The sequence below is a fragment of the Phaethon lepturus genome, unplaced genomic scaffold (assembly GCF_000687285.1).
Source record: "Phaethon lepturus isolate BGI_N335 unplaced genomic scaffold, ASM68728v1 scaffold44796, whole genome shotgun sequence".
In the NCBI taxonomy this organism is placed as follows: Eukaryota; Metazoa; Chordata; class Aves; order Phaethontiformes; family Phaethontidae; genus Phaethon; species Phaethon lepturus.
Genome location: NW_010544912.1, coordinates 47,182 through 62,005, shown reverse-complemented (window position 1 = coordinate 62,005; position 14,824 = coordinate 47,182). Strand labels below are relative to the sequence as shown.

Genomic DNA, 14,824 nt, shown 5'->3' with positions numbered 1-14,824 from the left:
CTACTCAACAGAACTAAGCGGCCTCAGTGGCTGGGAGTATTTCTTTCCACTGGAGTACTGCAAGCATAAAGATGTGTTTGCATTGGATGAGGCCCAGTCAGAGACTTATGTCTATCAAGTTGAAGCCTGGATAGCGGATAGTTGTCACTGGATTGTATTTAAATGATCTAACTCTTTTGTGTGGTGGTATTTGTTTTTTTTTTAACATCTCTAAGCAATAGAGAAAAGCAAGTGCTGTAAAACTCTACCTGGATTGGTCAGAGTAGTGCTCTCTGCTGTCTGTCTTCTTGGGCTTCCAGATCAAGTGATTGTCATACTGTCCTAATTGGTACCATAATAGCTATTTTTAGTCTTCTGGTCCTAAAGCTAGAAACATTAATCAATATGATGACTGACTGTTATTCTGGAGGGTTCTACTTGATGTCTTTTTCTAGTTTCCGGGTCAGACAGTTGTGGTGGACAGTATCTTTACTGAGTTGGACCCCAGGGATCCCAGTACAAGTTGCTAAAGAGGCATGAGCCTAGAAGTGGAAGGCATCAGAGCAGCTGTAACAGTTGCTGTAGTCATTGTGAACCAGAAGCTTATAAGCTGCTTCTGAAAAAGGGAAATGAGACATGAAAGTGGGGGCACTGCTGGGTTTGGGTGTTTGTTTGCAGCCCAACCCAGCTGTTTCTCTACTGTGCCGCTCCAGGAGTCGTGTCCTCTGTACCTCTTCGGGCATGTGCTACAAGTAAGGAATAATAGTCTCTTAGCAGCTGCTGAGGTTGGATTATGTCCCCCCTGAGGGTGTGAGGTGATGGACTAGTTTCTGGTAACTGGAATGAGGAAGCTTCAGTTCTTTTGCCCGCTACCTGGAGCTCAGGGAAGAAGCAGTGATGTCCTAGCAGAGAAATGTCTCCAGGCATGGCAGGCCAGAGAGCTAAGACGGTAGTTTCCTACAAAGGTCTTGGTTGGGTGCCTGCTGTGATAAAGGAACAAGCCTGGGGCCTGGAGAGGAAAGTTTAATTTCTCTCCTCCGCCCAGCCTTCATGTGGCCATAAGCAAGTTGGTCCTCATTCCTGCTGCTTGGATGGGTGTAGGAGGGTGGAATGAAAGGTCCTGAATGATGAGCTGCTAATGCTGCAGGAGCAGGTGCTTGTGTTGATTAAAGGTTTGTGTGGAACATCTGCTCTAGGTGCACTGGGTTAGTGCCTTATAGAGCTGAGGTAACAAGGGGGGTGCTTCTTGCCTCCAGTTCATTGGAGAAATGCTGCCCCAGCACTTTCTGTAGGTAAACAAAGCACTTGCTCTTCCTGAAGTCAGGCAGTGTGAATGCTCTCTTTGTAGTCTGAGCCTTGCTGCTGTGATTGTGCAATTCTAAAGGTCTCTGGCCTGGAGTTAGGAGCCCACGGTGACCTTCATGTGACTAGGGCAGACCAGTGGTTTTATAATCCTCTGTTTCATATGGTTCCAGGTGCTTCACTCAAAGACTAGACTCCTGAAAGGTAGTTGTGATAATCCTGTGCTGTCTTCAAAGAGGGATATGCTTGATGTTTGAGCCTGCAGCAGCCTTTAAGTATAGGTTTGGTCATGTACACTTACAGCAACTGTTTAGGGTAGGAGAGGTAAAAGATTTTGTTAGCAAGTGGCTTCATGTAGTCCTGAGGGGCAGAATCCCACCACTGTATGTAGGGGTGTTCTTGACTCTTGTCCTGTTTCTGGGCTGGTCTCACACTTTGGACCATATGTATAGTACATACTGCTCTGGAGCACACAGCTGAGTACTGCTGCTGACTCCCAGTTGCTTCTGTGTAAAGAAGGCCCTGCTGGGGCAATAAGCTCTCCCACAGTAGCATTCCTGGGGATTGTTGAAGCTGTAGGTTACATGTTGTTGCCCCACTGCTGCTGTGGTTTATGGTGCTAGTGCAGAGGAGAAGCGCCCGTGACATGTGAACTGCGTTAATCTGACAAAGCAGTACCATCTTGTGTCCATACCTGCCTATGTCTTGTGCAGGTGACTACTAGACATGGAGGGGTGTGTAGATAGCATCTAAGCATGGGTTATTTTCTCTGCAGCACTTAATAAGAAAGTTCACAAATTCAGGACTGGCTGATTTGTGTAGTCCTTTCCTTAGTTTAGCTGAGAGGAAGCAATTTCCTTTGCATTATCATACTTTCCAGACTCAGCAGTTCATATTGTTAGCACTACTGATCCTGTTTGAACAGTAAAGATAAGTAAGCAGGATGCAAAACACTGGGGTCTGCATCTCACTGCTTTGGCTGCTGGTGTTATCTGGCTGAGAAACACTGACCGACTTGCCTTTCATTCAGTTGGCAACAGACAGCAAGCTGTGCTCGCAGTGAAACTAATGTCTGAATGGTGGCCTTCTACCTACCCTTCCTCTAGCACTTGAATGCAGCAGCTTCTGCCTAAACCAGTGTCAGTGACCTCTGAACCATGAACCTTTGTGCTATTTGGTCTGTGCCTTCCTAGCAAGTACCATTATCACGTGCCTGTAGGGGAATATAATAATCTATCCCATGGGGTGACTGGAAAGAAGTGACGGTACTGTTGGAGTTGCACCACATCCATTCGAATGTGAGCAGTGCTGGGACTGCTAGTAACTGTGTTCCAGGGCATGCGCTGTAAGGTCAACAGAGCTTGCTTGCTGCCAAGGAAATAGCCAGGATGGGATTAAAGCCTTCTGTCCTATAAGTCAGAATGAGAAGCTCAATGTGCTACATACAGGGTCGTTCTATAGTCATAAGGCTTAAAAAGGTGTATCTCTTGCCTACCTCCTTTTAACTCTAGCTAACAGCTAGTATGCAGCAGATTAAAGTCTTTTAGTGTGGCTGGAAGGGTGAGGGTACAATGATTGGGTTGTCCCTCACTTATGCATGACAGCCTGATCATAGATGATAGCAGTACCATCAGTGGTAGTGGGAGTCTAGGCAAGGGAAGGCTGGATAGAGGCAAATGCATGCTAGCCTGACAGCTGTGTCCTCTGCAGGCAGCCAGAGAGACTTGTCATCTACCAGATCTGGACTGCAGTACACAGATGGCCAGACTAGGGGGAGGGAGTTTCCAAAGCTTTTGGAAGCAAAGCTTCACCTTATAAAGGGCAGCCTCTCAACAGTTCTTACGCAGCTTTACAGAAGCTTATGGCGGCATTCAGGCTATTTGTGATATGACAGGATTGCTCAGATGCTGTCACTGTTCGCTTGTGGGCCTTGGTGTTGAAACTTGTTGTGCTTAGCAGGTGGTAGGGGCAAGCTCCTGGCTGGTGGGGTCTGCACACTAGCATGCTACAGGGTAGTGAAACAGTATCAGTTGTAGGCCAGTTCTCTAGCTTGCTTTCCTGGGAAGGCATTCAGAATTATCTCTAAAGGATAACCTTGGGATTCAGCCTGGCTCTGACGGTCACTCTTCAGCAAACTTTCTGTGTTGCGACTTTGACCTTTGGTAGTTTCTCCCTTATGCAGAAAATAAGAATGATTTGTTAGGCTGCAGTGCTGAAGGAAGGACCTCTTACAAGACAGGTTTCATAGCACAGGAACAACCATAATGTGATAGACTAAGGTTCCTGTGTGCTTCTGGAATGCAGGTGACTGAAGCTGGTGATTACTAGTGTGTAAAACCTTGTAAAAGTCTTATTCCTTGGTATCTAAATACATGATTCTACTTGATGTAAGAACTGGATGTATGTGTTAATCTTGGTAATCTATGCTAGATATGCCTAAAGTTTTTTGCTTGCCTCTGAGGTCATGTAGGGAATTGAAGCAGTGAAGTATGACTTGATAAAGGAAGTCTAAATTGTAAATTAGAGGGAGAAATGGGCTGGCTGCTATGCTGAATCTTACTCTTCATGAGTGCAGCCTGGCTGCTTCCCAGAACACAGTAGCATGCTGAGCATCAAGGCTTTGTCTGCTGAGTCAGCAAGCACTGTCCTTGTAAGGAATTTCAAGGAATTTCTGAGAGCATCTTCAACTGAGGAGGCTATTCCCCAGCTCTAAAAAAGTTTAAGAATGGTTGAAATTATGTTCTGGGTGTAGGCTGCTGGAATGAAGAAGTAAGTCTCCAAAGGAAGATGCTGGTTCTGTTTAAGGCCTGTCTGAAGCACTGTGAAGGCAAGTCTGTTCTTTATTGAACCTGGTATGCTCTGATGCCTCCTGTAAAGGGTTTCTCACAGAGCATGCTCAGAAACCTCTTCTCAGCTGCTCTGAGTGGAAACAAATAGCATTAAAATGTTGCTGGACACAAAACTCTGTCTAGAAAGGATGAGACAAGACCTGAATTTAGGAGAGGAAGAGACTTGCAGTTACAAGCAGTAAATAGCTTTTTGTAAAGCAAAGTTCAGATATCTTTGAGGCTAGTTCTTGTAGCAGCTTATTGGGGCTTGCTTTAATAGCAAATGTGCATTCTAGCAGCAATGAATAACATGATACCAGGTATACTGAAAATAAGATTAAACGGATGAAGTGATAGTGTCACAGTGTTCTTGGGTTTTGGTCCTGCTTCTGGCAAACAGTTGGTGCTTAAACTTTATGGGAGCCTAAAGAAGTTTTGTGCCCCACTTTTCCCCAAGATCAAAGGGAATATAGCCTCTGTAGCTGTCAAAACAGCTACTGAGACATGTACAGTAGTTTTCAGAGATCAGAATGGCAGTAGTGATCAATCTGGGCCTGGTGAGGAAGCATCAGGCTCTTGCCTATGGCTTGCTATTTGTAATGAAAGCACTTAATTCTTCTTGCCTTAGATGAAAGCAGCTCTCTGATTTAAGGGTGAAGAAACAGATCACAAGGTTAGGCTCTTAGGAGATGTTATGTCACATTGTGGAGGCACAGGATAATGAAGAGAAAACTGTTAGGGTTGGTGCTATCTTATAAATGGCATTATAGGCTTTGGCTTGATAAGATCCGGGTAAACAAGCTGAGGAAGTACTGGAAGTAGGATGCTTCTTTTGAGAAGACTTCCCAAATATCTCTAGCGGGAATGCTAATGATCGGTTCTTCAGACTTTAAGCTAACAAGCCTTTTTTCCTGTGTTTGGAAAGGAAGCCATGTCAGTGATATGCAGATAGTGTCACGACTGTCGTGTTTGTCCATACATGCTGTTCCTGGAGGCAGCTGTTTTGTGCAATGTGGTTCTTGCTGACAGTGGATGATGAGTCTAGCTTCACTAAACCTCCTTGATGCTTGACCAAGGCTTATACTGTGAATTCTGTTGCAGCTGAGGTCTGTATCTGTAGACCTGAATGTTGATCCTTCTCTCCAAATTGATATACCTGATGCCCTAAGTGAAAAGGACAGAGTGAAGTTCACTGTGCACACTAAGGTAAGATCATGGAGTAGAAAGTGGTCTTCATAAACATTATGCAAGTAATCTGTGTATTTGTAATACACATACCTGTAAAGAAGGTCTTGGCAATGAAGGAAATCTAATCAGATGGAGCTTTTCCACTTAAAGGCCTGAGTGTATATATATGCAGAAACTTAAGATGTCCTAAGACTTGAACATTCTCTAAATAGAGACAAGGTAGCTAATACACTAGATTGACTTTGCTGAAGAATCCTAGTTCGACTCCAGAAGGCTGGGGGGTAGAGATGGGGAAACAAGCTACTGTGAAACTTCACAAAATAAACTGCATTAATGCTGTTCCACAACAGTGCCTTTTCTTTAAATAGCCTCCTTAGTAGTAAGGCTCTTGAACGAGTGCCAGCTCAGCTAAAAGGGAGCAGGCAAGGCTCTTACTAGGCAAAATAGCTTCCTTTGGAAATGGACAGAACTGTTTCTAAAAGCACTAATTTACAAAACAGTAGGGCTTCTATATCTTCTCTTCCAGACTACACTGCCAGCTTTTCAAAGCCCTGAGTTTTCAGTTACAAGGCAGCATGAAGACTTTGTGTGGCTGCATGATACACTCACTGAAACTGAAGAGTATGCAGGACTCATTGTAAGTACTTCCTAAAAAATGTATTTCTAAACAAAGACGATGGCAATTTAAAGTGCCTACTAATAAGGACGTGAAGTCTACATTACCAATGTTACTAGGGTTTCATGACTTGGATATTCCCTATGCTTCCTTTTGCCTTAATTCCCCCAAAAATTGAGTGGTACAGCTCTATGTTAACTTTCTATATAGCTTGGAGCAGCAAAAAAAGCTTGATGCTCTGAGTTCCTGACCCTATGATGGTATTAATATCTGCCTGAAGATGTCAGTGAAATACTCTATTAAATACCATCTTTCTTTCCTATCATGATTCTTTAGGAGGCCCTGTGGGCCATAGAAGATGGCTGGCTACAGGGTGGATTATAGAGGCTGTTCTTTTTCAGTTGGTTTCCTCCTGGGGTAAGGGTAGCACAGAGCTGGGAAGGGTGAACAGGCCTAGATATCAACACGCCTCTAGAATTCCTGGGTGCAGAGCCTTGCTGGCTTGCCATGACCAGGCAAAATGGCCTCCTTCCAGAGAAGGCTAGAATTAATTTTGGAAAACTTTATTTGCTAGCATCTATCACTAACCAATTCCTTGTCTAGATACCTCCAGCACCTTCAAAGCCTGACTTTGATGGTCCCAGAGAGAAGATGCAGAAGCTAGGAGAAGGAGAAGTGTCTATGACAAAAGAAGAGTTTGCAAAAATGAAGCAAGAGCTAGAAGCGTAAGTAGAATGAGTCTACTGCCAAAAGCTGCACTTGGAGAAGCCTCCTGGGAGAGGAAGTTATTTGGTGGAAACTGATCTTGAGTGTGACTTTTGAAGGGTGCCTGCTGCTGCATAATCTTTAAAATCTTGGAGCTGGGGTGTTGCCAAAAGTTTCTTTCAAACTGGAAAACTTCCTAGCTAAAGAGATTGAAAATCGCTTCTCTATCACTAGCTAGCTATTTCAGAAGCATGCTGTTGTATATTTTCATTGGATAAACTTAAAGCAATTCTTTGAGTCTTGAAGAAGGCAGTACAAGAGGATCTCAGTCTCTTCTTTCCTTTCAGTGAATACCTTGCTGTCTTCAAGAAGACTGTATCATCACATGAAATCTTCCTTCAGCGGATTTCTTCTCATCCTGTACTCAGCAAAGACCGCAATTTTCATGTTTTCCTGGAGTATGATCAGGATGTAATACGCTTTTTTTCTCCTTTCTAAGTGAGGCAAGATGTTAGGAGTGCTGTCCCTCTTTCTGGGCACAGCCAGAATGTTACGTAAATCCATGTGCAGCATCAACAAGTCAGTACTTCTGTGAGATGATTAAAGGATGACCTTTAGACCTTTTGCTGCTATAACCCTCTGTTTCTCAATCCTAGTCAAGTTGGTTAGGAAGCCAACTTCATCCCTATCTTGGGAACAAGTATGGTGTAGGTGTGTCTGTGCTTGTGTGTTCCATGGTCCTAAAATGGAAGAATGAAGATGTATTAAAGTTAGTACTGCATCTGTTTTGTCCCACCTAATTATGAGAGATAGATGCTGATCCAAGATATGTAAGGAGAAATTGAGCCTTTTCTGGGAGTGAGGACAGTATGTGGCACAGAGTAGCTGAACAACTTCTAGTCAAGCCATTTTGTTACATGAGCCATATTTATAAAGCTTATACGGGTATTATGGTGAGCTTGGAAATCAGCCTGCTCTGTCATATGCTAGATATAAATGACATTACTACACTGCAAGTGTCAAAATAGTCACTTTTTCCCCATCTTGTGATAACTTTAAAGCTGTCTTGGCCTCTTTGTTGCAGCTGAGTGTTCGGAGGAAAAACACGAAAGAGATGTTTGGTGGCTTTTTAAAAAGTGTGGTAAAGAGTGCTGATGAAGTCCTCTTCTCTGGAGTCAAGGTAAGGTATTTGGTTTACCTCTTACTTACCCTAATCTTGATTGTTTCTTGATTCCTGCTCTGGAGAAGTTAGTTATGTCTGCTTCAGGTGTAATGTGCATGAGGCTCAGTAACTAATGCTAGCCTTCCTGTTACTGCTGTGCCAAGTTGGGTGAAGTAGCCTATATTAATTTTGACTTCTGTAGAAATAAGGCACTGAAGCCATAGGCTGTTAAAAATGTAAGTTTATTTCAAGTTTCTGGTGGATGCACAAGAGTTGCCTTACCACAAGATACTAGTGGGGAGGAAGGAATTATACCTTCAGCAAATGTGCTTGTGGCTTTTGACTATTTTGGAGCTCTGAACAAACACGATTTATGCGTTTCTGCTTGTACTAGATGAGACCAAATACCAAAGACTCCTGTAACTGGTCCAGCTTCAGCTTTTCTATCACACTGCTGTGGTAGCTCTTTCTCATAGACTTGCTGTCCTAAATAGTGTCATGAAACATTACAACACTTCAAATGTTTGGTGTGGATGTGAAGCAAGCTTATAAATGCCTTACTTTGGTGCAGCAGGTCTGGGAAATAAAATTCCAACAGTTGGTAGCCCTAAGGACTGTTTGATACCAACTTACTGGTTGTTCCAGATAACCTGCAGCATTGAATAATTGAGTGTTGAGTCCATCTTCACTTTACTGTGGAAAAGAAACTTGCCAAACGGCTTGGTTTGTCAAACCCTTGGCTCAGGATCTTGTCTTGAACTCTGCTCTTCAGTGGAGATTGAGCATAATGCTCAGGTGGCTATGGTTATTTCTTTGGCCCTTCCCAAAATAGGGAAGAGCTTGTATTCTGCAGTACTGTAACTGACTTAACAGATCATACTCTTTTTCAGGAAGTAGAAGACTTTTTTGAGCAAGAGAAGACTTTTCTTGTAAACTACTACAACAGAATCAAGGATGCATGTGCAAAAGCAGATAAGATGACAAGATCTCATAAAAGTGAATCTTTTCAAAGACCTTTCTAAAGACCTTGTACTCTTGCTGATTTCAGCCTGAAAACTTTGTCTTGTTCTTGCAGATGTTGCAGATGACTATATTTATACTTCAGCTTGCTTGAACAGCCTGGCATTAGAAGAACCTACAGTTATCAAAAAGTAAGCAATTCTAACTGTTCATAAACATATCCTGAGTCTGAGAATATCAAGTTCCTTCTGTAAAATCCAGGGGATTGAGTCATAGCTGGTTTGAGTTTCTTGATTTGCAAGGAAGTGGCATTGAAACTTTCTTTCCTCTGACACTACTGATGTGGCAGACCTAAAACTATCAATTGCTTCTGACTCTTAACTAGCTAATCATTTGCCACTTGTGCCCTAAAGCTGAATTGTGCTGGTCATCAAAGCTCCTTCTAAAGAGAAGTCTCAGTGAATTTTTTTTCAGGTCATAAACTCCTAGAGAAAGGGGTTATGCATCTGTTCTAATAGGCTGTTAAATACAACCACAGCTTACATTAGGCCTGTACTATCTTCTGGACCTTTGAAGTTTCAGAGTAGTAGGGTTTTTTTAAGCTATGGAAACTTAGTCACCTTTTTGTGAGGTGAATTCTTCCACCTCTCTAAACTTTGCTATCAATTTACCATGACCTTGTTAAAAAAGAGTATATAGCTGAATAAACAATACAGTTCATCCCTCTTGGAGGGTGGCAGTGGGGAAATTCTCCACAAGTCCTTTATGGTCTGGAGATCAGTGTTACGTTAAATAGTGTTTAGCTGCTCAACTGTACTAGTCTGTTAGGCTGGAATCCAGCACCTCTTGCACTGAACCTTTTGTCCAGGTCTTTGCCTAGACCTGAGTTCTTTTCAAGCCCTCGTCTGGGTCTGTATGTAGGAGTAAACTCCAGCCTTCAGCTTTTTGGTTTCCTGCTAATTGATCCTGGCATTTATCACACTAAGAAGTATCTAAAACTTATTTATGCATTTTTTTCCCCCTAGGTACTTGCTGAAAATTGCTGAGCTCTTTGAGAAACTCAGGGTAAGTGAAGCTTGGCGGGGGGAAAATATCTGAATCTGGATGTTGCTGTTTTCTGTTACATACCAACTCTCTGATCTTTTCTGCAGAAGGTAGAGAGTAGAGTTTCATCTGATGAAGATTTAAAGCTGTCTGAACTGTTGAGGTACTACATGCTCAATATAGAAGCTGCTAAGGTGAGAATAGTTTTCTCTTTGAAGCTTAGTTTTATTATGGGCATCATGACTCACTAAGGGTATTCCTTGCTGTAAGAAGATGGGAAGGTGGATCCTTGTTTTGTCTAAGAAACCTGGCACTCCTAAACCACGGCAGAATATAGAAACCATATATTGGCTAGCTGCAGTCCAGCCCACTTACAGAAGGGTTTAAGAACTCTGACCAGTTTTTTCTTTGGCATGTAGAGAGGAAGAACTCTTTACATTTCTGTAAGTAAGTTAGAACACTGCTGCAGACTCAAATTCAGTTTGCTCTAACCCTTCCTTTGCCTGAGTACTTATGACTTTTCAGTAAAACCAGTGATGACTAATTAAAAGTCCTTAAGTAAATCCCAACTACTAAAGTACTTTATCATGAATATGTCGTAATATGTGAAGGCTGTTGGAGTCTGGACTTCCAAGAGGGGTTTGGCAGATTGATGTGATGACAAAAGCCTTGTCAGCAACTCTTTTCTAACCAATACTTGTCTTGGCAAGGGAGTGACTATGCTGAGAAATGGTATCTAGGTATAACCTGATGGGCCTCTTCATCTAGTGTCATACCTCTGTCATGTACCCTGGAACATTCACTACAGGCTCCCTCTGTGTGGTGCACTGCTATTTAGGTATCAAGACTATACTTCTGCTAGACTAGAAAGGAACTGGAGCTGAGACCTATACTGCTTCTTATGTCTAGGTTAGTATAGAGCTTCGGTCAAACTGTCAGATATCCAATGGATTAAATGGTAGTGTGTCCTTTACTAGAAGTAGACTGAGGGAGTTTGGAAAGTGCTATTCCTCCTTAGTGGAGAGGTCCACTTTACAGAAGGATAAAGCTACTTTAAGGGCAGAAGCAATGCCTACAGTAGCCCTTGGACTTACTTGACTAAGGCACAAGTGGCTGTCCTGAAGACTTGATACTGCACTGGTGAAAGCCTCCTGTTGCTATGCTAAGAGCATAGCAGGCTATAATAGCTTTTTGGAAGAAGCAGAATCTGCTGCTGAAAGAAGTGAAACCTCCTGCTGCTAAGGTAGCTGTAACCTCAATTTGGGAAGTAGTCCTCTTAGGGCTTTGCACTATTCCTGTCTACTTTCAGGATCTTCTGTACAGACGTACAAGGGCTCTTGTCGACTATGAAAACTCAAACAAAGCTCTAGATAAAGCCAGACTAAAGAGCAAGGATGTCAGGCTGGCTGAAGCACATCAACAGGATTGTTGTCAGAAGTTTGAAAAGATTTCAGAATCTGCAAAACAAGGTAAAAAAGGCTTTGCTGTATTTTTGCTGAAGGGAGATCTTAATGCATTCCAGGTCTCCATCTGACCTTCAACTGCTGAAGGCTTCTGAACACTGTCCTGAAGCAAGTAGTCTCTAAGGGTACTATAGATGCCTGTAAAATTAATGCAACTAAATATTTTTAAGAATGGCTGTCTGAAGTAGAGCAATGTCAGTACTAGACCAATGTTAATTACAAGCCCCTAGTGTTTACTTTCCGGACTGAACTCTTGTTCTCAGCCTACACCTGAAGGTAACTACTCAGGCTTCTGATTATCTCAATTAGAACTGTGCAAACAGGCTTTTGTGCTGTCCCAGTACAGCTGAGTGCTGGGTTTCAAACACTGGTTCTTAGTAGATGCCTTTGGACAGCAAATGAGTAGTGTGTGTACCATGGAAGCATGTTTCCTCTGTTTTATAACATTCTTGGTTTTTAAGTGTTCTGTGTTCTCACAAAGCTTGTGTGACTTACTTCTGTTTTATTCCAGTTGTCTTCCTAAAACTTTCTTAATTACTTTCTTACTTACAATTCCTTTCTTAGGCAAGCTGTTTGTTCCTCACCAAGATGTCAGTGCTGTGATGAATGCATTTGCTGGCTAGAAACAGCAAGACTAACTCTTGAATCTTTTTGTGGTCAAATACTGTAACTAGAGCTGTACAAAACTAATGAGACATAAGGAGCATTACTGAAACCTCAGTCACACTTTGTATATCTGTCTTGTCTTTGTTCTTTCTTCCCTACAGAACTGGTAAGCTTCAAACAGAAGAGAATAGCAGCATTCCGCAAAAACCTAATTGAGATGGCAGAACTGGAAATCAAACATGCAAAGGTGTGTTCTTTTTGAAATTCAACAGGGATAGCTTGACAGAATTGAGTACTGTGTAACTTGGAGGATTTGCTGGGTTACCTTTTAAAATTGGGAAGTGTAAAATAGAACAGCTGTGCTCTTTAGCTGGGATCTGAAGAGGGGAAGGAAAGTGAAAAAGTGTAGATGTAGTGCATACAAAGAACAGATGCTGACAGTCTTATTGGTCCCATGCAGAAAGTCTGTTTTCAACTTGTCACTTCTAGGACACTAGCCTATTGCACTGCAAGTGAAAAGTTGCAGATTTGCAGCTCACCTAACTTCCCATGAGGCAGCCTCATCTGTGGGGTTTGACCCTTCCTACATCTAGAGGCAGCTACCGCCTCAAGTATTCCTGAGTGCTGCAAGAAGCATATCCTGCAACTTGTGATCTAGCTGTCAACCCTTCTCAATTGGTTTGTCAGTGAAGGGGGACACTGTCTTTGTAGCAGCTCCCTGCCAGGCTTTACTGAGCAGGCTTGAAGTAGACCGTGGAGGCCATGCCATGTACTGCCAGCTTAATCCAGGAAAGTGTACACAGGGTACAGGGTCTGTTCATTTAGCATAGAGAACAAAGCAGGAACACTCAGGAAGAGGTAACTGTGCACCCTCAGCTGCTTTTGAAGAAGGAAAGTCTGATTTCCCACTACCTGTGACGAAGTTCAGGACTTTCAGGGAGTTAGTTCAATGCTGTGCTTGAACATGACATATAAAAGGCTTGACAGTACTGCTCAGTTTGGCCCACTACAAACTTACTACTCTCTCTTGCCCCTCTCCTTCCCACAAACTGAGTCATGGTTGCAGGCCTGCAGGAAGAGGCAGAGTGCAGACTCTATGATCTGGTTTTGATGCTTTACTGCTTGAATGCTTGTCTTTGCAGTATAAGCTCTTTAGCATTGTTACAGGCTACAAAATCATGGGATGGACCTACTATTTTGGAAGTTACTTCATTGTGGAAGGCAGGATTTAAATTATCATACTCATCTGAAATGAATTCTCTTCTTTTCCAGAACAATGTCTCCCTCCTGCAAAGCTGTATTGATTTGTTCAAGAACTAAGGCGCCTTATACTGAAAATGTGAAAAAAGCATCAATTGCACTCAATGGCCAGGGGCAACTTATTGGCTTGACTTCATTAGCTTAAAACAAATATTGTTACTGAGATTCTGTTTGACTAATACTTAAATATGTTGATAGTGATACGTTGACTTTCGTGGTATGAGAGCTGAATTGTGTATAAATTGTCTGGATGTAGCTAACATCCTGTTGGCTGATAACTCAAAATGAGTCAAATGTAAGAAACCAATTTGCTGTTGACTTCATCTAGCATAAAATGTTTTTTTGAGAAGAACTCCTCTTTTGCAGGATCGTAAAGTAATCTGTCTCTTCATAGCCCTGATATATTTAAAACTTGCAAGTGAGAGTGACTTATATAAAGTGCAGTAATTTTATAAAGTAAATATCTTAACATTCCACTTCCCAGACAGATTTCTACTACAATATATTTTGAATTTCTATAACTACATTCGGTATTTGTACACTTGGGCAATACAGCAAATAAAGATATCTGATAAAACACTCGGTTGTATGGCAAGACTTTGTGTGGGATGTAAAATGACAAACTGATGTTTCAGGCGCAGAACTGTCACAAATTACTCATCACCTGGAGCTCTTCATTTAGAAGCACTAGAAATAAATACTTGACTCAAATAGGGTTGTTCCTGGAATGGGTGTTGACATGAAATGTGGGGACTTTGGGTCCTGTTGCTGTTTGAGTCACTGTCTTAAACTTCTTTACTTTCTATATGCTGCCCACAAAGGAAACCAAGCCTTTCAAAAGCGTTGATATGTGTAGGTGAGTTGGATTCCTTCAGACTACTTTACAGTGCTTCATATTTTGGTCAATCTTTACAACTCCTGCTAGTAACAAGAGGCTGTTTAAAGCTTCTGGAAGCATGGCCCTTGTCAGTCTTCTGTAAGATAAACCTCATTAAAGTTATGGCCAACTGGCCATACATCACCATAGCTGAGGCAACTTGTCCTATAAACCCTAGGGTCATCTTTCTACATGTTGGCTGTCATTTGGCATAAGTAGATATAGGTCAGTGAACCACACTCTTCTAAAGGCAGCTTTCTGAGTAAGAAAAGTATCTGAGCCTTGCTCAATTTCCTGTGACTAAACTTCTAATCATGCTTCAAGTAGGCTATGTGGCTGTGCTCTAGGCAGACTGCCTGTTCAACCAGAGAAGGTCTGAGAAAGTGCCACTGAGCTGCCCAATCTAAGCATTGTTCAATAGCTTACTTTTCTGTGGCCTATTGCTTTTTCATTTTGGTACCCCATGAAAACTGCAGCTCTTGCTAGCCACACCATCCTGCAGCACTCTAACTGAAAAATGTCTGAATTTTGTCTCCTTTTACCTTTGTTTGACAGGTATAGTTTCAACTTGTGGTGGATTAAGGTTTCTGGAGTTCATATTCAGCTTCTGCCCAAATAGCTCAGTTCTAGCAGCAACTGCATAAATACATTGCTTGTGGAAGAAGAGAGCTGGTAGGTAGCATTGTTGTCACCTATAAGGGAGATGTCATATAAACTGTGCCCCTAGCCACTTGTCCGGCTTGGGACCACTAGTTGCCCCAGGGCCATTCATGCTGGCAAAGCTTTGGCTTTTCCCAAAAATTCACACTGTGCCTCTTTTGTTTATTTGTGGCT

The 14,824-nt window shown here is 42.3% G+C and overlaps 1 protein-coding gene across 1 annotated transcript; it reads left to right on the top strand.

Annotated features, from left to right (window-relative positions):
- The first annotated feature begins 5,210 nt into the window (after positions 1 to 5,210).
- SNX5 (sorting nexin 5) lies at positions 5,211 to 13,685 on the top strand. Its single transcript, XM_010288809.1, has 12 exons — positions 5,211 to 5,315; positions 5,824 to 5,934; positions 6,527 to 6,638; positions 6,966 to 7,089; positions 7,703 to 7,798; positions 8,671 to 8,776; positions 8,856 to 8,931; positions 9,766 to 9,805; positions 9,892 to 9,978; positions 11,094 to 11,253; positions 12,015 to 12,100; positions 13,126 to 13,685. Exons 3-12 carry the CDS (start codon positions 6,565 to 6,567, stop codon positions 13,171 to 13,173), a joined length of 897 nt encoding a protein of 298 aa, XP_010287111.1. The 5' UTR covers positions 5,211 to 5,315; positions 5,824 to 5,934; positions 6,527 to 6,564; the 3' UTR covers positions 13,174 to 13,685.
- Positions 13,686 to 14,824: the final 1,139 nt, after the last annotated feature.